Source organism: Medicago sativa, chromosome 3, assembly GCF_051527215.1.
Source record: "Medicago sativa cultivar Bolivia chromosome 3, Bolivia_mono, whole genome shotgun sequence".
In the NCBI taxonomy this organism is placed as follows: Eukaryota; Viridiplantae; Streptophyta; class Magnoliopsida; order Fabales; family Fabaceae; genus Medicago; species Medicago sativa.
This window is the reverse complement of record NC_140751.1, coordinates 16,127,738-16,153,540: the sequence shown is the minus strand read 5'-3', so window position 1 is coordinate 16,153,540 and position 25,803 is coordinate 16,127,738. Positions and strand designations below refer to the sequence as shown.

Sequence of the window (25,803 nt, the reverse complement as noted above, 5' to 3'; positions counted from 1 at the left end):
TGGGTGAAATTTTTCCAGATTTTCTTTGCTTTTGTTATGGATCCTATTTGAGTTTATTCTAATCAATTTAGGAATTGGTTATCATTCACTGATTTGGACTTTCACTGATTTGGACTTTCATATGATTATTAGATAGATCTATATTACGCATTTCATGCAATTAAAGATTCATAGCATATATATTTATGAGAAAATTGTGAAATGGGTGAATTTTTTTAGATTAGCGATAAGAATTGGGGAAATTGATTATTTAAACCTATAATCTCCTCCGTAAAACCTGCCCGAGAAAAGTATTGTTGGACTAAAAAAAAAACTATTCGATGTTACTACGGCATGACATGAAGCACTGGTTCCACGAGAAATTTTAAAAAAATTGTGAAGATTGAAAATGGATTTGTAAAATTGCAAACTAATGTGGTGTAAAAAGTAATGTGTTTTAAAAGGGAGGTGTAAATCATGTTTTAGATTAATATTGCATTTATTTTTGTTTGTCCAAAATAGCAAACCAAACAAAACCTATGGCAACCTGTTTGAGGAAATTTTACCCTATACCCCTACACATATACTTTCACCCCTACAAATCTTAGAAAATTCCATTTTTACCCTTATTATTTAACCTTTTACACATTAATTTGTCACCCCTCACTTATTTTCAATTTAGAATGAGTTCACCCCACAACCACTTTAAACATTTCTGACTTGTATCTTTCTTCTTCGGAAATCAAGCAAATATTTTAAACAACCATGTTTACATTACCAAATCTATACCGGAAACCACAAGAAATCCTTTCCGTACAGCCTGAATCAGAAAAACAATGGGGTTCTGACTTGATTAAAAAACAATAACAAACTAACTTGATTAAAGGACAAAGAATTAATAAAAAAAGAATTATTAAAAAACAGCAGCAAATTAGAAAACAATAACAACTGGAATCGGCAAAAGCTTCCATTGCTGCCTTTCTTTTATTAAAAAAACATAATAATAACTTGAATTGGCAACAGTTTCAATCACGGTGGTAAGCGATTCCGTGAAACAAATACTAGAAAACGATTTATGAAATTCTTAGTAACCATGGAAAACCCAAAAACCTCAATCAATGATTCAGAGAACAGATACAATCATCATAAACCTACAATTCACAACGATTACAGTAACAAACTGGTTGAAACCAAGAGACAATGATTCTGGTAACAATCAGATTGCAAGAGTGGATTCCCCTAAAAGAAAAACAAAATCGCAAGTCAAAGAAGGGTGTAGAGCGTTTTCCAGAAAAGTGGGGTGAACAAGTGAAAACTGACTGCGTTTTATTTTATAGAAAGGGTAAATTAGGTAGTTTGAGTTAAATGTTGGGATCAAGGTATAAATGTAGGGGTGTAGGGTAAAACTTCCCCTGTTTGACTGCCACATGTAAGTAAAAAGACACCTTTCCCATGGTGGGAAAGGATTCACCTTTCCCATGTTAAATGGCACCCCCGAACATTGATAAAAGTCCCCAAGTATTTTCTAGACTATATGCTTACCGTTTCTTAAAATTTACCTTGAGCTTGTCCATCATGTTATTTGTTGTATTCTTGCTGAAGAAATTTTGGTCTTCTTATTTTCATCATTTTGCGGATTAGATCCCTCTATTTTTAACTCTTCGAACTTGGTCCCCATATTTTAAAATGTCGTGATGTATGATCTTACGATAAAATAAGATCAATATCAATAATAAAACTGTAAGATTTTTTTTTTTAAAAAAAAAAACTTCATTTTTTCCTTAAAAACTTCATTTAATATACATGACATATCATCATATTCAATTCAAATATTTAATAGAGGGATCGAAACTGTCAAACTTTTTTTTTTTGTCGAATTTAAAATAAGAAGGCTTGTTTCGCAAAATAGTGAAAATAAAATAACAAACTTCAATCAAGTCAAATAAGTAATATTAATTAAATAGAGTGTAATATATATGTTAAAACCATTTTCCAATGATATCCAATATGAAAATTTTTATCGACGGAGCAAACGCTCATACGCCCATTTGCATAGGCCAAATCCAAAATAGCCGAAATCTAAAATTTGGGTCATTTACTCGCAACACACCCCCTCTCCATGAGGGGGTGTTCGGAGGAAGATAGACACCCATTCAAACCTGAACGATAACATCTCCCCCACACTTTGGTGAATATTGTTCGATGGTTACGATTACCATGAATTTGTAACCGTCGAACCAAGGGCGGATCTAAACATTTGATACATGTGCGGCTAAAATTTCGAAGAAACAATAATGCAAACTATATTAAAAATAAAAAATAATATTGTTTGATACAATACATTACGATCTCCTATCCATTTGTTGAAAATGAGTTAAAATAACGTCATTACTAATTGTTAAAAGAACATCTCCTTCTATATAAGTTACAAGACACTCATTTAGCCACTGATCACTCACTTATTTGTTTCCACAAGTTTTGCACAAAGATCTGAAAATTCTTTCAACTTAGCAAATTTTGGGTCAGATTGAACATTTATAGCATGATTCTTAAGTTGATGACGTAACGCCACTTTCAGAACATTTATAAAATCATTTGAATAAAACTCAGTCATACTCAATAATTTGTTCACATCACAAGTTGCAAATGACTTTGTGGAACTCAAACATGAAACACATTGTAAACATGCATTTTCTTCACCAAACCTAGCATTAAGCTCTTACAACTGCAAATCTAAAACACTAAACAAACAATCATTCTTATAATGATGCAAGTTAGAAACACTAGAAGTTGAAGAATGTTGTCTAAGTTTCTTCCTTTGCGCATACGGTGCATCCATACTAAGCATATCAATATATCATGTTTATTGCAAATTTTAATAACTTTAGATATAAGTTATTCTCATCTCTCATTCCTCATTTCTTGTGAGTGTTTTTTGGTATCATTGACAAGTAACAAAACATTCAAAAGATCTTATTTTTAATATGTGTTTTATTTATTTATAAAAAAAAAAAGGAAAATTGCATGTGGGGCTGTAGCCCCATATAGCCCTCAAGTGTATCCGTCCCTGCGTCGAACTCTTACGCGTGCCTTGCAACGGCACCTGCACCTCCACACTATATAAAGGGGACTCTCAACAGTTCATAATGTTAGATTCTCTCTATACTCTTCTAACTCCCTATTCTATATTCAATATTGGCTTGAGCGTCAGAGTGTCTGCATGTACCCCCCATGTTTCAGTCCAGAGAACCACTCATAACCACCGTGTAGTACGACATCGCAGTCACTTTCTCATCAGGTACAATCAAAAGTTAATTTTACATTGATATTCAATATAATTCAATTTTTCAACGTGGTACCATTAAAGTGGATTATAGGGAGGGTGATTTCACGGAATACAAGTGCTATTAGATGACGATTTAAAATTATTTTAAATGTCCGTTATCATTTATTTTTGTTTTATCTTCCTTTTTCTCATGTAACAAATAAAAAAATTAAATTGTGTTAGTCCACTTAGGTTTGGTTTGACGGTGTTGGCTTAGGACCTTTGAGTGGACTCCTCCTCAAGGTTTGTTCAATTCTTCTAATACCAATTTGAATGAAATAATTTAACTTCTAAAAAAATTAAATTGATTTTAGGCCTTTTTGTAATAAAAAAAGGATAAAATTTAACACAAAAAAAAAAAAAATCTACGTAAATTAAATATTTTTGACCGGGATAATTTTTTTTAAACTGTTTATTTAAAGGAAAACCGTGGGCAGCACGGTTACTTACAACGCCGCGCTCTGACAAAAAAATAACCTAACAACGCCGTTGAAGTGTTAAACCCTAATCCTCCAATATTACAAATACGATAACCTACTAACAACTGAAGGAAGAAAAAAAAACTGCATTTAGCGGAGATGGTAAGAACAAGCGGAGGAGCAGGAAGAAGGTTTTTCCAACAAACCCTACGCCGCCGAATCGATTCATGCAAATCAAACTTCTTCACTGCTGCTGATATCGTCTACCATCTCCGTTCAACTTACTCCAGTTATCAACGAACCAAGGTTGAAACTCTTCTTCGTTCGGTTCGCAAAGCTCTTCTTTCTTCCAACAACAATCAAACTTCGTATAGTTATCGAAGGAGACGTGATTCTGATGATGATGATTCTGAAGATGATCATGATTATGTAAGAAGTAGTTCTCGAAAGAGACGTAGGATTGATGATTCTGAAAATGATGATTCTGAAGATGAAGATGATCATGAAATAATTAAAAATGATGAACTAACGAGCTCATCTGACTATTCTTATCGAAGTAGACGTAGGATTGATGATTCTGGATCTGATTCTGATGATGATCATGAAAGAATAAGAATTGCTCGAGAGAGAAATGAGATTCATGAATCTGATTCCGAAGATGATGATGCTGCTGATGATGATCTTGGAATTTTTGGTAATGATGATGATCTTGGAAGAATGAGCACTGGACCTTCCTCTAATTATGATTCCGAGAACGGCGATTACATCAAAAAAGTAGAGGAACCGGATGCTTTATGGAAATGTTCGATCCCTAATGCAGCCTACGGTATTGGCAGCAGTGGTGATGTTAAGAAAGGGCCGATGTTTAAGGATTTAGCAGGGAATAGGATGGAGAAGATAAAGAAGGAATTGGAAGTGCCTCTTAATTTACTGTGTTACCCTGAGTTGGGTAAAAAGTTAGGTTTGGAACCACTGACGGGAATTTTGTTGCACGGACCACCTGGTTGTGGGAAAACTAGACTTGCTCGTGCTATTGCTAATGAAACTGGACTTCCTTTTTATCCTATTTCTGCTACTGATATTGTTTCTGGTGTCACCGGTGAGTATATTTTGTTTCTTGCTTCAACCTTAATTCCATTATTTTTGTTAGTATTTTTGTTAGATTTTATTAATATTAATCATTAATCACAAGGCTCATAGGTTAGGAGGAGATTTAGGGTTCCCTTCCATCGCGAAAATCCTGTATTCATGCATTCACGATGTTGGTGACTGTTGGATTAAGATCTGAGAATAAAGATTTCAAAGCAAAGTTTTTATTTTAATTTCTTAAAAACTAACATCCCGACATTGAAATCTACACTGTTCAATCTCAATCCGATAGTTAATGACATGGTGATTGCGAGATTTTGGCGAGTAAGGAAATCCGAATTTGTTTGGACGATTAGATCCTCTTCTATATTATTTTTTTCTTTTCGAATGGAAATTCTCAACTCTTGCTATCCATGACGTCCACTTTTGCTAATATGTGAGCATCCGTGTTGGCATGTCGTCTGACAAAATTAACATAAAAATTGATATTGGAGAAGAGAAGCCCTTAAAGATGGTTAAATCTTAACCTAATAATCCAGTTTAAGGGCCAAAAGTGAATGTCATCCAACACTGTATTAAACTACACTACTTATAATTAAGGATATGATTGGAAGCGAGAGAAAAGTAATAAAAAAGTCAAATACTATGCAAACCTATGTTATTAAAAGCGCAGCAATCATGGAATCGCAGAGCAGATAGCTGGTGTGAACTTGTTGCTTGCTACACGCGTTAACCATTGCAGTGTTAATGGTCTTGAATCTTGGCAAAATCGCATATGAATGGCTCATTTGCGACCACCTTTCATTAGGAAGAAGATTTTTCGGCCTATGTTTATAGTATTAATTATTCAATATATATAATAAATAAATACAAAAAATATATTAGAATAGCGGCTTTTTTTTTAATCAAATGCAAATAATGATAGTTTGTGAAGCAATGAATGTAAATCATAGTGTTCAGCATCCATTTATACAATCCTCATAGTTGTTACATGGTTCTTTTCATATTCCTATTTCTATAAATTCCTATTTTTATAAATACGAACTTGTAAGAAGTTTATCAGCACTGACCCCTAGTCTAAATTGCATTTATTACATTTTTTTGAGAATAAAGTTTCAAATTATTTTGCTAGCCACCGCGAAATGCTTGTGCATTTGTTATTGCAAATTAGTTACTGTCATTGCTTCTACAGCTACTATTAGATGATTCATCAATGTTTGTTTTCTTGTATGTTTGTGTCTTTATTAACTAGGTGGATCTGAAGAAAATATTAGAGAGCTTTTCTCTAAAGCAAAAAGGACTGCTCCATCAATTATTTTTATTGATGAGATTGATGCAATTGCTTCGAAAAGAGAGAATTCACAGCGACAGACGGAGACACGAATTGTGACACAGTTATTAACTTGCATGGAAGAAGCTTGTAATTCAGTGAGTTCTGATGAACCTACTGGTTATGTTCTTGTAATTGGAGCCACAAATAGGCTTGATGCTATTGACTCTGCTCTTAGAAGGCCTGGTCGTTTTGCTCGAGAGATTCTTGTTGGCATACCCGATGAATCTGCCAGGGAGGAGATTCTTTTCGTGCATACTCGAAAGCGTAGTGACAAGTTTGACGCTTCGGTTGATCTGCAAAAGATAGCCAGAGCTACTCCAGGATTTGTTGGTGCAGATTTGGAAGCTCTGGTCGGCAAAGCTGGCGATCTAGCATTGGAAAGGATAATTAATGGAAGGAATCGCGAATCATCTAAAGATCTTATGAGTGAACCTAATATAGTCAGGTGGAAGAAAACTTGGTCGCCTCAAGAAATAAATAAATTTGCAATCAAAATGTCCGATTTTGAGGTGCTCTAGATTTGTTTATTCATATTACCGTTTTAAATTAATGTTAGGGTTTTTAAATTTTCACGCCTGGAAGGAAAATCTTTACTTCTTCTCTCTGATAAATTTTCTTTCTCTACAAAATTTAAAATATTGTAGTCTTAGAAGGAAGTCTTACTCGATTTTTTGTATATATATTCAAATCATCATATTTATTTATCTGATATAATTATACAGGAAGCAATCAAAATGGTACAACCTTCGTTAACAAGAGAAGGATTCTCTCCCATTCCTGATGTTAAATGGGAAGATGTTGGTGCGCTTGATGATGCAAAGGAAAATTTTGATTCCGACATTCTAATGCGTATAAAAGAACCCGAGATTTATGAGGTGATTTTAAATAGTACACTTTTTAATGCAATTTCTGTTATTTGGCGTCAATTAATGGATCAAGCAGTTTAGAAAGAAAATAATATCATATAGTTAAGTCGGCTTTTATACATTTTCTATCCTCTCCTCTATACAACCAAATCATTCAGTTGAGTTTTCTGTTTAATTAAAAATAGTGAGTCGTATCTGTAAATAAAAAGGTGGCAAATGAATTAAGGGGTGTCCATGGTTTGGCTTCGAAACCAAAAGAGTGAGAACAGCCCGCCAAATTTGTAATATTTTTTCTTATATCAAATTGTTGTTTTATACATTTACTTTGTTCAAATTCATCAGCCAAACTAGTTTTCAAAATTGTTGTTAAAAACATCAAAATCTGTTTACATAGTCAGCTCATTGAGTATCTAGAGCAGTATTACAATTTGAGGACCACTGGTTAGTTTTATTGGACTTATTCATTTCAGGGACTTGGGTTGGATCGTGACACGGGGTTTTTGCTTTACGGGCCTCCAGGATGTGGTAAAACACTGATTGCCAAAGCTGTTGCCAATGAAGCCGGAGCTAATTTCATTTATATTAAGGTCTGTTTAAATATTTCATTTCTCATTACTCATTAGTCTAGTTTGTAGAATGTTGCTTTGTCTCAAATGATGAATTAGTTTTGAATATTTTAATTGCTTTTGTTGGGTTTTTAGGGTCCTGAGCTTCTAAATAAATATGTTGGAGAAAGCGAGCATGAAGTCCGGAAATTATTTGATCGTGCAAGGGCATGTGCGCCATGTATACTTTTTTTTGATGAGGTCTGTGATTCTCTCTTCACAAAAATGTTGGTTAAATTTTGTATATTATATGTGACACAGTCTTTTGATTTCTGCAAGTGAAAAAATGTTGATACTACCATTGCTCTCTGTTGTTAATCGGTTCCATATTATTTGTTAAGTAAACCTTCCTCACCCATCCTACATGCGCTGCGATCATTGTGCATGTTTGCGGAATTTATTTTTGCTTGTTTGATCAGCATGTAGAAGGCATGTGTAGTTAGCTTTTATTAATTTGCTTGGTTGGCGACGAGCTTATATGAATTCTCAGCAAACCAAATTTGTTGTAGAATGACTGTATGCCAATATGCTTAGTAGTTTGAATATAAGATTTATTTATTTTACATTTTTAGGTGGATGCTTTGACATCAAAACATGGTAATGAAGGTAGCAGGGTTATCGACGGAGTTTTGAAACAGGTAAAACAGTTTCTAGTTTTTGGAATGAAAGATATTGTCATATCGACTTCTAACTCTTTTCATTTATATGAAATTTCAGTTGCTTATTGAGTTAGAAGGCGCTGAGCAACGCAAAGGTGTTTTCGTGATTGGTGCAACAAATAGGTACCTTTTGTTCATCATCTGTATTTCCTGATTAGTTATTTTACTTCACATCATGTTTTTATTCACTCAGTTTCTCATTTTACAGGCCTTTAGAGATGGACAAAGCTGTCCTACGTCCGGGTAGATTTGGTAATCATATCTATATTTCTCTTCCAAGCCCAGACGGACGTGTTTCAATCTTAAAAGCTCTTGCAAGGAGCAAGGAAGCTCTTGCAAGGCGTAAGGAAACTCGTGCAAGGTTTAAGCTTATGCCTATTGATGCCACCGTGGATTTGAGCTACATTGGAAGATTGAAAGCCTGTGAAAACTTTAGCGGTGCTGATCTTGCTGCATTGGTTTGTCTCTGATCTATTTTTCTTTTCTTGTATTGTCTTGTCTCTATTCTATTTAGAGGGTGAGCCTTGGCGCAACGGTTAGGTTGTTGCCATGTAACAATGATGTTACGGGTTCAAATATTTCAAACAAACTCTACTAGTAAGGGTAGAGCTGCTTGCATCTACCCTCCCCAGGCTTCGTAGGAGCCTCGTGCACTAGACTGCTCATTTTTTTGTCTCTTGATCTATTTTGATGTTGCTCGACTCAATCTTTGCTCGATTTCATCTTGGCTTTACTAACAAGATGTCATGTCCAAGTGTATTTTACATGCTTACTGATTTTCTTCTCCATTAGATGGACAAAGCAATATTGGCTGCTCTCGAAGAGAAGCTAGCCACAACCGCGAGAACAAGCAATACATTGACCATCGAGCGTAAGCATTTTTATGTAGCACTGACTAAAGTCCGTCCCTCTGTGTCAGAAAAGGTATGTTTCATTCTTATAAATTTCTTCATGCATGAAATCTAATACATTTCTATCCTACATTAGTCTTAAAAATATATATTGAAACTTATTCTGATTTTTGGAGCAGCAAAGGAAGCACTACGACCGTATTTCAAAGATACTTAAAGAAAGGTGATATTGATGTACAGTCAAGCATGGTTATTTATAAGGAAGTGCATTTTAACTGCTATAAGGATACAAAATTTATTTACCAATTGTGGTAATTTATCTTCTATTGCATTGCTTGCTGATAAGAAGATAGAAGAGAGATGTTTCAATAAACAATTTTTTTTTTTTTGGCACTGTGATTTCTTAGTCCAAATGGTAGGGATCATTACTAAGTAAAAAGTATTAGGTAAAATTTGATTTATTTGGTTTTTCACTCAATTTATAAATTGTTTTTCTCTATTTATTAAGATTTATTTTCGATGATATTTCTCTTTCTCCCAATTTCAAACTCCATGAACCTAATTCGATGATATTTTGTTCTCAAAATTGGAATTTTTGCTGCTATATGGTGTCACAAATGAAGGTCCATTCTTTTTTCCTTTTCTGATTTAAATGCATATATGTGGTTTAATTCTTGAAAAGTAAATTAAGTGTAAGTTTTGGTTTTTGATAATTTTCACAACTCACAATTAAAACTGGTTTTTTAAAATTTAAAGACAGGAAATATAATTTCTTTTTAATCCTCTCAATATCTCTTAGGCTCCTCAAAATTTTCTTTTTATCCCTATTCTACACATCAGGTAACTTATTTTCTCTTTTGCGCTCAACTTCAATCTTCTCTAAAAACCTTGCGATTTTTAGGTGAATTTTGAGTTTTTCATCAAAATCATTAATTTAACAAATCGGGCCAATCTTCACTTTTTGATCAATTCGGAAGTAAAGCTTACTACTTTCATTTGCATTTCTATTGCGATCAATTCAAAGATAAAATTTACTACTTTCGTTTGCATTTTGTTTTGCTAATTTTTTCCTCTGCCATTGTTAATTTTTAGAGACATAAAAAAGAATGTGTAATTTTATTTTTGGAGACATAAAAGTTTGTGTCCATCAATTACCTTCTTAATATTTGAATTTAGTTGTTTCAGGTTGTAACGTTAATCTCTTGCCAATCAACTAACATCACCTAGACAAAATAAAAAATACTATAAACTAAATTCTGTTCTTAAAATAAAGTTTCATTAGTTTTTTAATCTATATCTCCAAAAATTAGCTTCTTAATGTTACGATGATAGAGAAAAATATTAGCAGAAATAAAATGTAAAAAAATAGTAAGTTTTACCTCATAATTGATCACAATAGAGTGAAGATTGACCTTATTTATTGGAACAACCGTGATGACAAACCCCAAAATCTTAAGGTGTTAGACAAGATTAAAGTTGAGTACAAAAATGAAAGTACAACCAGCCATTTCTGACAAATCTTAAGGTGTTAGACAAGATTAAAGTTGAGTACAAAAATGAAAGTACAACCAGCTATTTCTGACATATAGAAAAACCTCCTAGAGATATCTACCGGAATGGTTTGGAAGATAACTATCATATGATTTGGGAGATATCCACTGGATGATTTGAGAGATAACTGGATGTATAGAATAAGAGTAAAAAGAAAATTTTGAGGGGGCTAAAAAGATATTCTCGATAGAAAATCACCCTGAACGAGGTCTTAGGTATTTAGACAATTTTGAATTTTAAAAAAACTGAATTATAATAATTTTTGACACAACGGTAGACTTCATTCAAATGTGGAAGCTTATAATTATTTTGGTAATAAAAAAGGTTATCATTGTATATTTAAACTTTTTTTTTTTGTATAAAAAAGGGTCTAAGTCTAACAAGAAAACAAAACTAAAGAGTTAAACATAAGTATACAAGCACAAAAAATCGGTTGTGTGACGGCGTGCGTTGTCAGCTAAAATCATCAAGATCTTTGATGTTTGCTTCAAACCTCCTTGCCTGACATTTGGTACTTGCATTTTCCATTTTAGTCACTGTATGATCATTAGCCAATTCAACAAGAATGAAATTCTTGAAAGAAGAGCCATGTGTCTTAAAAAAAAAAAACTATGTTTTATTGTCGAGTATGGATCCTCTCCATTTATGAAAATAAATAGAGGAGGTCTTTTAGAAAGAGATACATAAAAAATAATATGTGGGTCCTACAATTAAATGTGTTCCACTATTATTAATTATTTTTTGTTTTTTCAAAATTTTGTGTATCTATATCTCTTCAAATGGTAGAAATGGATAATGACATAAATGGAGAGGATCTTGACTCGTCAGTGTCACTCGTGATGCTATCAATGTATCATTGAATAAAACTTTTTAACATTGAATCTACTTGATGGTGTGAATAACCATTATACTCTTCATCTTCCCACTTCAGAAAGTCAGTCTATGTGATTTTTTTTTAGAGTTACTTTTCCCACCCTATGCCCTTCTCACGCGTCCTGCAAAAATGACTAAATTACCCTCCGGAAAACAATATGCGGACAATTAACTTCTGGTCCGGATTACATATTCCAAACACATTCGAAGTATAAAAGGGCATTCACCCCCCATTTTCACAGTTTCACTTTTCAGTTACTCTCTCTCTCTCTCTCCCTATAATCCCAAAATCCGAACTGTAAAAATCAAACCAAAATCGGTGAAATCTTGCTCAAACGAACCGCATTTCAATCCTTGACAAACATCACATGGAAAGTTAGTTCAATTTCTGTATGCATGCAAGTAATTTGTTCCGTTTTTTTTCCTACGAACTGAAGCAATTCGGAATTCGTTTTCCAGACTGTATTATTGCATTTCGGAAAACAAATTCTGGAAACACCCAGTATTGATTTTTGACCGTCTGTTTTGTAATTTTCTGTGCTGATTGTCTTGTGTGCATGTTACAAAAGATTCAACCTCAAATACTCGGCGCGTAAGGGAGGCAGGGCATGCTTCTCATAGGAGAGAGTGTCTCCGACGGCTGCAGGAGGAAGGTGGTGTTCCTCCGAGGCGTCGGGGTGCTAGAGGATGTCGTGCTGATGTCGAGCCTGATGTCGAGCATCAGCTGGAGCAGCAAGAGAATATGGACATGAAGCTGGAGCAGCCTGATGTGAAATTGCAGCATATGGAGGAGCAGGAGCTTGAGGAGGAGCTACAAGCTATGGACAAGGAAATGGAAGATGGCAAGCCACGGCGAAGGCGAAAGAAGAAGGAGAAGGTGGTGGACCCTGAGCCACTAGATGACTATCCCGGTGGCTCACACGAGACTGGCCTGCTGTGGAAGTACCATGTGCACGTGGCTAGGAAGGCGGCTGATGGCGTGGTATTTATTAATGTTAAACTCACTCAATTAATGTTAATCTGTGTGAAAATGATGTTAATATTTGTTAAACTTCCTGTTTATGTAATGTTAAATCTTTTTGTGAAGCCATGAGTTTAAACTCACTTTATTAATTTTAATTATTTGCAGTGGCGTGGAAAATTAAAATACATCAGCAACGGAAAGAAGATAGAAGTGATGCATGATGAAGAAAACAAATCTATCATGGTTGGACGGTGGTGGGAGAACAAATTGCATGGCACCGGCCTTGGTTGGCTCCAGGATACCAGCTACAGCATGATTGACCATGGTCTGATTTGTGCCTTTGTGGAGAGGTGGCACGAGGAGACTTCCAGCTTCCACCTTCCATTTGGGGGAGATGACAGTCACACTTGATGATGTGTCCTCTTTGCTGCATATCCCCATTGACGGCATGCTCCTGTCCCACGGGTCCAAATCACGGGACGAGGCGGTGGAATTGATGGAGGAGTACTTGGGGTCTAGTACGGGTGATGCTCTTAAAGAGGTCGAAAAGACCAAAGGTGGACATTGCCGATTTGGCTACTTGGAGGGGATCTTCAAGGATCGTTTGAAGGAGCAGAGGGATTTGGCGGCCGAGTATGGTGTGACTGAGGAGGTGGAGAGATTGATGGACCAGGCTGTCCGCATATATTTGCTATACTTGGTGGGGATCACAATCTTCAGTGACAAAAGCTAGTGGGTTGTGGATGTTGTCTACCTGAAGTACTTCAAAGACCTTGATCTTGTTGCCGGTTATTCATGGGGAGCTGCGGCACTAGCTCACTTGTATAAGGAGCTCAACAATGCTGCACGTTGGAACTGCAGTCAGGTGGCAGGATACCTGACTTTGTTGCAGGTATCAAGTAAAAACTATGTTTTATTTTTTAAAATGTAAGTGTATATGGTTTGTATATTTATATGTGGTTGTCTTTGGTGCAGGCTTGGGTGTTTCATCACTTCCCAGGTATGGGAAGCAAGGATGTCTGGGAAGGATATGTAGAGAATCAGTATCCACGCGCGATGCTTTTTTTACCACTGTCTGGTTTAGGCACAATGGACAGCTACAGAAACTATCTAGATGCGCTGGATTTGACGAGGGTTGTCATGGCCACATATGGAGTGCACTGTCAGGCACGTCAGTTTGAGTGGGTCAGCCTTTACTCTGGATGGCTGAGATGCGGAGAGGGCATGGTGAGATATCTGCCGGAGAGGGTGCTTCATCAGTTTGGGTGGGTTCAGATCATACCGAGACATCCAGTTCAGAGTGCACATGTTGATGTTAATTTGGCGGAGATCACAAACCGCTTTCGGCGTGCACTTGATTATGCGCTGACACCTCAGGAGTTGGGAGAGACTGCAGTTCATGGTGTGAAGGTAGTAGATGGATACATCGAATGGTTTTATCGCCATTCCCATTCATGCATGGTTCTTCTTGACATGCCGGTACCGGTGCCGAGGCCACTGGAGCGTGAGGTCCTTGATGCGCGAGCTGCTCAGGAGGATAGAGACCTTGGGTACATACAGCTTAGCGGAAGGATGAGCCACATCAGAGACCACATCTATGTTGTGATGAGAAGTGGTCTGGTGCCGAAAGGGACTGAGGAATGGCAGCATTTGGATGATGCGTTGAAAGAGGTGCATGATGGGAAAGTTTACCGTCGTCGGGGAGCTATTGAGGGTGGCAGGGGTGGCAGAGGTGGTGGCAGGGGTGGGGCCAGAGGAGGCGGCAAAGGTGCTGGGGTGTAGTTATTAGGGGCTGGTAGTATTGTATTTTATGTTTATGTTTGAACATTTTGAATGCTTTTGAATTATGTAACAACACTTGGATAATTTTTAATGTTATGTAATCTTAGATAATTTTTAATTATATTTGATTAATGTTTTGTTTGAAAATTATGTTGTGTTGATAATTGTTACGTTATAAGTTGATGTTACTGTTAGAACATATGGTAACCGGCATGGTATGTCTGTTTAGAAGCAAGCTAATGCGCCAAAACTGAGGCTCGGCCAAAACAGATGGCGTCTCCCTCTGTATTGATGCAATCCGGATTATATAATCCGAACAGGTTAACCACATTCCAGATTGTATAATCCGGAACTGTCGTTCACCACCCCCTTTTGTTGACTTTCAACGGGGTGATTTACACTTTTCGGATTATATAGTCCGGAAGTTATCTACCCTTTTCAGATTATATAATCTGAATCAATATATATTCATAACTGGCATCATCATGCATCAGGGTGGATTAAGTGCCAAAATACACGAATAAATCCGGAATTAAAATTCCCGGAATGGTTTCGGATTATATAATCCGGACTAGGGGTATTATGGGAAAAAATAGGGCGCGCGAGAAAAGGCATAGGGTGGGAAAAATAATCCTCTTTTTTTTTTTTAAATGTTAAATTAATCTATCTAAATTAGTACCGAAGAAATTCAAACCTGAGAACATATTTTAAGGTTTAAACTAACACCATTATACCAACTCAAGTGACTTACATGTGATAATTGTTTTGTATTAAAACCATACATAGGCCAAAGCATTTTAATTCGCTAATTAAAATCTCTCATCCAAACACATTCTTAGACACTCGTTATCAGACTTTTTTTTTTACTGTACCACTATTAAAATAATTATCTACCAAAATACCATCCTTTTTGAATTATGTACACTACTATCACTCTTTTGTTTGATTAGACACTATTGCCACTAGAATTCGGACACTTGGCACATCACTACCACCATTTATTCTTTCTTTCTTCGGCTTTTTTACCATTATAGCACTACTAAAATAAATATATACCAAAGTACCACCGTTTTCAAATTATATACACTACTACTATCCTTTTTTTTTTTTTTACTTTGACAACCATTCCATTAAATTAGTGACACGTGTCATTGGAGAGTGGGAGAGAATGTTTTGGTTTGACTTTTGTGTAGAGTTCTATTTCTTTTTGTTTCATATTGTTTTATATTTTTTCTTTATTCTTTCTTCTATTTCATTTTCTTTTTTACCGTTGAATGTTTTTAATTTTTTATTAATTTTTTTGTTATATTAAAAAATGATTAAAGTTCTTATTTTATTTATTCATTAATTGAAGTTTTTTAATTATTAATTTAAGTTTTCTAACTAATTAAAAATAAAAATAGTTTATATTTTTTGAGAATTATTAATTAAAATTTAATAAAAACAACCCACTTTGGTTGGCTTGGTGGTATTGACTTGGGACCTGGGAGTGTGCTCCTCCTCGAGGTTTCAGGTTCGATTCTCTTTGGTGCCGATTTAGGTGAGCTAATTTAGCTTCTTCAAAAAAAAAAGAATTTAATAAAACAATTAATTATTCAATTAATGATATTTCAATTAAGCTCAACTAATCAAATTCAGATCAATTAATCAAATTTAGATCACAGATTATGCTGACGTAAGCGCTTACGTTAACATTATCCTATCGAAATCTCACTCAGCCAATCAAATTCAGATCATGGATTACGCTCACGTCAGCGCTTACGTAACATTATCTAATCGAAATCTCACTAAACCAATCAAATTCAGATTACAGATTACGCTGACGTAAGCGCTTACGTCAACACCATCTTATCTAAATCTCAGTCAGCCAATCAGATCGTGTTTACAAATTACGCTGACGTCAGCATTATCTTATTCAAATCCAATATAAATAGATATCGTCCTCCTCAGTTCATTACACAACAAAACTCATCACTCATCCTCTACACTCAAAACTATCTTAAGAAATTCCACTCATAGTCATGCCTCCAATAGAGTTTTTTGTCCAAGTATATTACAACGGACATGTTGAAAGAACAAACACAGAAGATGTTGTATTTTCATGCAATAATTCATCCATGTTTAAAGTGAAGAAAAACATCAAATTGGAAGGACTTATCCAATGTATCCAAACAAAGATTCAACCAGACAACTCCAAGAGGGTGGTCGATCTTGTTTATCGATACCTTACAACTCTTTCACAAGGACTTGTTTGGTATGAGTCGTTGAATCTTGCAGGATATCGATAAACAAGTCCTTATGAAAGATTCAACGACTCATACCAAACAAGTCCTTGTGAAAGAGTTGTACGGTATCGATAAACAAGATCGACCACCTTCTTGGAGTTGTCTGGTTGAATCTTTGTTTGGATACATTGGATAAGTCCTTCCAATTTGATGTTTTTCTTCACTTTAAACAAGGATGAATTATTGCATAAAAATACAACACCTTCTATGTTTGTTCTTTCAACATGTCCGTCGTAATATACTTGAACAAAAAACTCTATTGGAGGCATGACTATGAGTGGAATTTCTTAAGATAGTTTTGAGTGTAGAGGATGAGTGATGAGTTTTGTTGTGTAATGAACTGAGGAGGACGATATCTATTTATATTGGATTTGAATAAGATAATGCTGACGTCAGCGTAATTTGTAAACACGATCTGATTGGCTGACTGAGATTTAGATAAGATGGTGTTGACGTAAGCCCTTACGTCAGCGTAATCCGTAATCTGAATTTGATTGGTTTAGTAAGATTTCAATTAGATAATGTTACGTAAGCGCTGACGTGAGCGTAATCCGTGATCTGAATTTGATTGGCTGAGTGAGATTTCGATAGGATAATGTTAACATAAGCACTTATGTCAGCATAATCCGTGATCTAAATTTGATTAGTTGATCTGAATTTGATTAGTTGAGTTGTTTTATTAAATTCTTTTTTTTTAAGAAGTTAAATTAGCCCACCTAAATCGGCACCAGAGAGAATCAAACCTGAAACCTCGAGAAGGAGCACACTCCCAGGTCCCAAGTCAATACCACCAAACCAAACCAAGTGTGTTGTTTTATTAAATTTTAATTAATAATTCTCAAAAAATATAAACTATTTTTATTTTTAATTAGTTAGAAAACTTAAATTAATAATTAAAAAACTTCAATTAATGATTAAATAAAATAAGAACTTTAATCATTTTTTAATATAACAAAACAATTAATAAAAAATTAAAAACATCCAACGGTAAAAAAGAAAATGAAATAGATGAAAGAATAAAGAAAAAATAAAAAACAATATGAAACAAAAAGAAATAGAACTCTACACAAAAGACAAACCAAAACATTATCTCCCACTCTCCAATGACATGTGTCACTAATTTAATGGAATGGTTGTGAAAGTCAAAAAAAGGATGGTAGTAGTGTATATAATCTGAAAATAGTGGTACTTTGGTATATGGGTGCTGATACACAAACGTCCTTGTGTGGCAAACCCCCTCATACACCTCTTATGTGGCTTTTTTTATTAATTATATTAAGGGTAATTTTGTAAATTCACACTCACTTATCTCCTCCCTCTCTGTACTCACGTTTCTCCAACCCCATCACCTTCTTCTTTCTCACCAACCAACCACGGTTGCCAGAAGTTAGCAAAAAATTTACGCAGGGGCCAACTATAAAGGAACAATAAAATATTTTTAAAGCGGATATGTTAAATCTAAGGATAAAAATGTTTTTAGTCCCATAGATTATACTTTTTTAGGTTTAGTCCTTACAGAAAATTTATTCAATTTTTGTCTTGATTTTTTAAAATTTTACAAAAAAATATGTGTTTTAGTCTTGTATTTAATCTCTAACAAAAAATTAAGGACTAAAATCAAACAAAATCTTAAAAACTTAACTTAAAATCATAATAATTTTTACTTATGTGAAATGTAAATTAAATCAACAACAAAGGATAAAATTGACAATAACTATATAAAAAAGTTGGGTAAAATGCATTTCAAGAAGCCAATTTTATCCATAGTTGGTCGTTTACTAAATAGATTAATAATCTTTTTCGATGTAAACAAATAGATTATTTGCAAAAAAAAATTCAATGTCCATTTAATTTGCTTATGACTATTGTCTTAATAGTTTTTACTTTTGAAAAAGTTTTTTCTATAATTGTTATTGAGACCGGAAGTATCAAATGAATATAAATAAATCTATTAATCGTAATAATATTTTTACTTTCTTACTTATGTTAATTTTCGGCAACTGAATTTGTTTGGGTAGCTCAATGTTTATTGTTTGGGGTAGCCGGATATAAATTTATACCAACCAATTGAAGAATAATATTTTTTTGGGGTAGCGAAGGCTACCCCTTGGCTAGGAAAGGCTACGCCCCTGCCAACCACCACACATTGTCGCCGCTCGTCCTCACCCACCATCCACGTTGCCATCTATCATGTTCTCAATTATCCGTCACCACCACCACACTCTACGGCCGTATCCCCGTTCGCCGTCACCGGCACCACCTTCGTCCGTTGTAACACTATCAGAACTCACCACCACAAACTTCGCCCACCGTCTCACCTTCCGATCTCATCACAACCTTCGCCGTCGCTGTTTCATCTTCGGTTCTCACCACCGCCGTTGCCCCTCCGTCTCATCCTCCGATCACACCACGATCCCCGTCGCCGACTGTTTCGTCACAAATATCCGTGAACAAATGAGAGAAAGAGAGATCTGCCAGAGAGAAAACTGTGAGAGAGAGTTGCAGAGAGAGAGCGTGGAGGGAGGGAGAGAGTTGCAGGCAGGTTTGTTTGTGTTTGATGAAACTCAGTTTGAGGAGAGAGAGTGGATGATTTGGTTGAATAAGTCAATTTTAATAATAATAATAATAATAATAATAATAATAATAATAATAATAAATAAATGCCACATAAAGGGTGTACATGGGAGAGGTATGGAAAAGGATGTCTATCAATCATTTTCCTTGGTATATACTCCCTCCGTTCCTTTTTAATTATCGCATTTTGACTTTTTACACAAACCAAAGCACTAAATATATTTCACTACTTTTGATACAATAACTTATGTTTTGCCTATAATATCCTTAATTATTTAATATCATATTTCATAAATTTCTCTCTGCAATAAATTACTAAGGACATTATAGGAAAAACAACATTTAATGTTACATTGAACTTTGAAAATGACAGTTAATTAGAAACAAAAAAATTCTGTAAAAGTGACAGTTATAAAGGAACGGAGGGAGTATTTATTTTAGTTGTGCTACAGTGGTAAAAAAAACCTCGTTATCATCATCTTTTTATATGAAAGAGTAATGATACGTAGACATCCATAGATAGCAATACACCCTTTAACACCCACACAAAAATCTGACACGTGGTCATGTGGACCCACACAAGCACACTTCTTCTTTCATCCCTTCTTCTCTCTTTCTAATATATGGGGTGTATAAGGGTGTATGGGAATAAAGGGTGTCTATGTAACATTTTCCTATATGAAAATCGACCCACCCATGTGACCTAACTTTTTAAGTTATAAGACCGTTAATCCCTAATCATCAAATGCTATAAGTTCCATACAAATTGAAAAAGAAATAAAATTGCTTTTTTGAAGAAGTTGAAATGGCACGTTACCAACAAGTGCTTCTCAGCAGAGTCAATTCTTGCAAATCGAAATTCTCAACCGCCGAAGAAATCGCCGATTATCTCCATAAAACTTACTCCGATTACAGCTGGAAAACGAATCCACCACTCCTCCATTTAGTTCGCAAAGCTCTTGCTTCTTCTTCTTCTTCTAACAACAACAATGATTATCAAACTCCTTCAAAGAAACGCAAGATTCCTGAACCTGTACCTGAACCTGAACCTGAATCCGAAAAAGAATCGGAAGAAGAATCTGATGCTGATGAAGAGGGGACTATGTTTAAGGATTTAGTTGGAAATGAAATGAAGAAGATAATAAAGGAATTGAAGAGAGATGTGAAATTACTGCGTCAACCTGAATTGATTAAAGAGTATGGAATGAAACCTAAAATAGGAATTTTGTTACATGGGCCATCTGGTTGTGGAAAAACTACACTTGCTTATGCTATTGCTAATGAAGCTGAAGTTCCCTTTTATCCCATTTCTGCTGCTGACGTTGTTTCCGGTAAGTATCGTGTTTTTGTTTAAATGTTTTGTTTTTATAGTAAGAAGAGTAGATTAAATGGAGGGTAATCAGATAACTAGAGATAGGTTTTAAATTCTAAACTAGATAAGGAGATAACATTATGTAATTTATGATCAATTATGTACTAAAAATATGATTTTCATCTATCTCAATTGAAAGAATACGTGGATTCTGTGTCTATTGTCATGAATGACATTTTTCCCGGTCGTAAAGGTCTTTCGTCACGGTTGTAACGGCGTTTCGTTGTAATTTTTGTTCACTCTGTAAAAGCGATGAAAAAAGGGTAACGTCAGCTACCTGTACCTTTTTGTTGTGGCCTTTTTCTCTGTAACAGACCGTTTTTTAAAGCCTCATTAATGAGTTGGATCGAATTATGGTTTATGATAAAATAGAACACTATGGTGTAATTTGATTCATGTAGCTGATCCCACTTAGTGAAATAAAGCTTTTTTTGGAATACCAAAGTTTAGGTGACTTTGGTCCTCATGGCTCACCAAGGTTAGGATAGGCCTCAAGACTCAAAGAACGCTAACAGAGGTACTTACATATTCCTCACCAACAAGGTCGTAATGTTGGCCTTAAATTTTGCAGTGAGAGTTGAACTCACACCCTTACAGAGCTTGCGCTTGCCGGCTGGACCAACCTTCATTGACAGCTTCAACAATTTATATCACTCTTAAGACTGCTTAATTCTGAGAATTAAGTGATTTTTTTAGGGTGGTGTAATTTGAAATTCAGAAAGCCAACATGTAGTCCGGTAACGTGACTGAGAGAGAATAAAGTAATAGAAAAAATCACACTCGTCTTTGTTTGGTTCCACGTTTTGAGCAATCATAATTGATTCTAGAGGTGTAAAATTGATTTTTACATGTTTGGATGCTCAAGAGTAGAATTGATGTTGTCTCCAGAATCAATTCTAACTTGAAGCTAGGATTTGTAGTTTTTGAGTCTAATCGTGATTTTTAACTGAAATTTATTGTTCAACAACTTTTTACATAAATCATTTAACATTCAACTCACGCATGTATTTGTCGATGCAATTAGTAACTATTGCCTCCACAACCACTATCAGATTATTCTAAACTTTGGTTTCTTGAATGTGTATGTGTTTCTTAACTAGGGAGATCTGAAGAAAACATTGCAGCGCTTTTCTCTAAAGCAAAAGGGACTGCTCCATCTGTTATCTTTATTGATGAGATTGATGCAATTGCTTCGGAAAGAGAGAATTTACAGGGACAGATAGAGACACGAATTATGGCAGAATTATTAACTTGCATGGATGAAGCTTGTTGTTCAGGAAGTTCTGATGAAACTACTGGTTATGTTCTTGTAATTGGAGCCACAAATAGGCTTGATGTTATTGACTCTGCTCTTAGAAGGCCTGGTCGTTTTGATTGTGAAATTCTTGTTGGCATACCTGATGAATCTGCGAGGGAGGAGATCCTTATCATGCATACTCGAAATTGCAGTCACAAGCTTGATGGTTCAGTTGATCTGAGAAAAATAGCCAGGTCTACGCCGGGATTTGTTGGTGCTGATTTAGAAGCTCTGGTTGGCAAAGTTGTCGAGCTGGCATTTCAGAGGATAATGGATGAAATGGAACCTGAATCATCTAATGATAGCATGAGTGATGATGAAAGCTGGTGGAAGGAGCATTGGTCGCCTGAACAAAAAAATAAATTTGCAATCAATATGTCTGATTTTGAGGTGCTCTAGATTTGTTTATTTTTTTCCTTTTTAATTATTATTAGTTATTTATGTTATTTAATTACATTTTCATCCCCTCTAAGCCTTTTTCTATGTTACAGGAAGCAATCAAAATGGTACAACCTTCGTCAATAAGAGAAGGACTCTCTCCCATTCCTGATGTTAAATGGGAAGATGTTGGTGCGCTTGATCTTGTAAAAGAGGAGTTTGATCTCCACATTCTAAGGCGTATAAAATATCCCGAGGATTATGAGGTGATTTATAATACTACGCTTTTTAATGCAATTTCTGTTAACTGACATTAATTCCTAGATCACAAGCAGTCTTGGGATCTCTGAAGCACGGGTACTCCAATTTGCAAAACGTACCCGTACCGGGTACTCCGCGGGTACTGGTACTCGTATGGTACTCTGGAACTGCTGCTACTTTTTTCTTGTCTGCTAATAGTTGCAGAAGTAGAAAAGTATAGCACTCAAGCTTTTCTTGTATCTTCTTATCTTCCTTTTTCATATTCTATAAAAGTCAATCCTTCCTTTATCGTATTCTATACTAGCTTTTGTTCTCACTTCTCATTTCTCCTTGCTAACCTTCCTTCCCTCATGCAAAAATATAAACCTCCTTGTATTTATCCTAACGTCGTACCCGTACCTTTGTTTTCTGAGAAATGCCGTATCCCGTACCCGCACCCGTGCAACACAGCTTGGGATAGAAAGAAATATCATATAGTCCAGCCGGATTTTATACCTTTGACATACCCAAATCATTTGGTTGAGTTTTTCTGTGTTAATTAAAAACTAGTGAGATGTAGTTTTTCTCTTAAGCAATTCAAACTATCTAATTTAACTACTTCATTTCTTTTGCTGCTGAACTGTACAGCCAAGAAGATTACCATATTCACCATAAGGAATTTGTATTGTTTTTTTTTTTCTTAGATCAATTCTTGTTTTACACATTTTATTTGTTCAAATTCATAAGCCAAACTAGTTTTCAAATATAGAGTTAAGAAATCCAAATCTGTTTCCATAGTCAGCTAATTTTTGTAACGCCCTGAGCAGAATTGCAATTTGAGGAACACTGGTGAGTATAACACTGATTGGATTGGTTAAGAACATCCAAACACCTTTTCATTTATTTTGCTGCTGAACTGTACAGCCAGTAGATTTCCAAATGCGCCATAAAGAATTTGTATCATTTTTTCTTAGATCAATTCTTGTTTTACACGTTTTCTTTGGTCAAATTCATCTGTAAAACTAGTTTTAAAAAATGGAGTTAAATTTCCAAAGATTGATTGTTATTGGACTTATTTGTTTCAGGGACTTGGGTTGGATCGAAACTTGGGGTTTTTGCTTTACGGGCCTCCAGGATGTGGTAAAACACTGATTGGCAAAGCTGTTGCCAATGAAGCCGGGGCTAATTTCATTTATATTAAGGTCTGTCTAAATATTCCATCCATTTCTCACTAATAGTTTGGTTATTGAATGCTGCGTTGTCTCAGATGATGAATTAATTTTGAATAATTTAATTGCTTTTGTTGGTCTTTTAGGGTCCTGAGCTTCTAAATGAATATGTTGGAGAAAGCGAGTGTGGAGTCCGGAAATTATTTGATCGTGCAAGGGCATGTGCACCATGTATACTTTTTCTTGATGAGGTTTGTGGTTCTCTCTTCACAAAAATGTTTATTAACTATAATATTATATCAATCCATAATCTATTGATTTGAATTTTGAAAACTGTAAGTGAAAATGCTTTTCTAAAATTTCATCATGTATTGCTATCTGTTGTTGTTCTGTTCCATATTCTTTGTTAAGTAAACCTTCCTCACCCTCTTCTGCACGTGCTGATTTCATTGTGCTTGGTTTGAAAACGTTGATTTTTGCTTTCTCAATAAGCATGTATAAGGCTTGTTTGGTTAGACGTTAGTAAAATTTAATATGCCAGTATGCTTAGTAGTTTGAATTTAAGATTTACTTTTTGACATTTTCAGGTGGATGCTTTGACAACAAAACATGGCAATGAAGGTGCACTGGTTATTGAAAGAATATTGAAACAGGTAAAATAGTTTCTAGTTTTTGGACTGAAAGATATTGTCATATTGACTTCTTACTCTTTTCAATTACATGCAATTGCAGTTGCTTATTGAGTTAGATGGCGCAGAGCAACGGACAGGTGTTTTCGTGATTGGTGCAACAAATAGGTAACTTTGGTTCTTCATCTCTATTTTATGATTAGTTATTTATTTTACTTCACACCTTTGGTTGTATTCCCTCAATTTTTCGTTTTCCAGGCCTGAGGTGATGGACAGTGCTCTCCTAAGGCCAGGTAGATTTGGTAATCTTATTCATATTCCTCTTCCAAGCCCAGACGACCGTGTTTCGATATTGAAAGCTCTTGCATGGCGTAAGGAAACTCTTGCAAAGCGTAAGGAAACTCATGCAAGGTTTAAGCTTAAGCCTATTGATGCCAGCGTGGATTTGAGCGACATTGCAAGAATGAAAGCTTGTAAAAACTTTAATGGTGCTGATCTTGCTGCATTGGTTTGTCTCTACGCTCTTTCTTTGGTTATTGTAAATCTCCTTATTCTTTTTAGAGGGTGAGCCTTGGCGCAACAGTGAGGTTGTTGCCATGTGACATGCGGTTACAGGTTCAAATCTTTGAAACAAACTCTATAAGAGAAGTCATTTTACATGTTTGATTATAGGTCGGGTATGAGAGTAGAATTACTGATTTTCTTCTCCATTATTAGATGGACAATGCAATATTTGCTGCTCTTGAGGAGAAGAGGACCACAGCCAGGACAAAAGATGATACATTGACCGTCAAGGCAAGGCATTTTGAGGTAGCACTGACTAAAGTCTCCCCCTCTGTGTCAGAAATGGTATGGTTCATTCTTTTAAATCTCTTTCATGCATGAAATCTAATATATTTAGAAATATTTATTGAAATTTATTCTGATTTTTTGAGCAGCAAAGGAAGTACTATGAGGGTATTTCAAAGAGCTTTAAAGCAAAATGAGAAGCACAGGAAGCATAACAATGACTCTTTTTTTGCAATGTGATTATTTCCAAAAGGATGGTAGTTTGATCCTTATTTTTTTGTAATGGTGGTACAGTCATAAAAAAGCCTCAATTGTTTATAAATTTTAGAAGATTCCAATCATTTTAGTATATATCATCAAATAGACTGAGCGATTTGATGACCCGGTCTAGGGTGAATGAGTGTTTCATATTTCCCACCATGTGAAAGTTATGTGACTTGTTAAATGAGTGGTGTTCCCTTCATTAACAGCATTGTTGGAAGCTAATGAATTTTTTTTTTTTATCAGTTCAGGAATTTGCCTAGTTCAATAAACAATATAGATTTTTTTTAGAGGAATAAACGATATAGAATTATCTACATAGTTTAGATCAATAGAGTAACTAAACTATACTTCGTAACATATTGAGTGTTACTGTAAGTAATTTTACACATAAGATGTGATAGAATATATAATTACATTATAAATATTCCCACACCTCTTATGTAAGAGTATGCTCATGCGTTCGTTTACAGAAGGGTCGAGGTTACCATGTTGATTATTTTCGGGTTTAGA

The 25,803-nt window shown here is 35.1% G+C and overlaps 2 protein-coding genes and 1 pseudogene across 3 annotated transcripts; 2 read left to right on the top strand and 1 right to left on the bottom strand.

Moving 5' to 3' along the window:
• Positions 1-2,321: 2,321 nt before the first annotated feature.
• Positions 2,322-3,212, bottom strand: LOC146936113 (uncharacterized; annotated as a pseudogene).
• A 669-nt stretch (positions 3,213-3,881) lies between these two features.
• Positions 3,882-9,649, top strand: LOC146936112 (cell division control protein 48 homolog C-like). The gene is made up of 10 exons (XM_085751126.1): positions 3,882-4,822; positions 6,065-6,654; positions 6,868-7,020; positions 7,482-7,598; positions 7,713-7,817; positions 8,189-8,254; positions 8,334-8,398; positions 8,484-8,733; positions 9,068-9,199; positions 9,306-9,649. Exons 1-10 carry the CDS (start codon positions 3,883-3,885, stop codon positions 9,351-9,353), a joined length of 2,466 nt encoding a protein of 821 aa, XP_085607252.1. The 5' UTR covers position 3,882; the 3' UTR covers positions 9,354-9,649.
• Positions 9,650-19,809: 10,160 nt separating this feature from the next.
• LOC146936111 (cell division control protein 48 homolog C-like) lies at positions 19,810-25,532 on the top strand. 2 transcript variants are annotated; one of them, XR_015030455.1, is made up of 10 exons: positions 19,810-20,486; positions 21,628-22,214; positions 22,316-22,468; positions 23,528-23,644; positions 23,758-23,862; positions 24,199-24,264; positions 24,344-24,408; positions 24,499-24,855; positions 24,958-25,089; positions 25,179-25,532. XR_015030455.1 is itself a non-coding variant. In XM_085751125.1 (10 exons), exons 1-10 carry the CDS (start codon positions 19,961-19,963, stop codon positions 25,224-25,226), a joined length of 2,049 nt encoding a protein of 682 aa, XP_085607251.1. In that variant the 5' UTR covers positions 19,810-19,960; the 3' UTR covers positions 25,227-25,532. The 2 variants fall into 2 exon arrangements, 1 of the variants encoding a protein (XP_085607251.1); XM_085751125.1 differs by having other exon boundaries at positions 24,499-24,748.
• Positions 25,533-25,803: the final 271 nt, after the last annotated feature.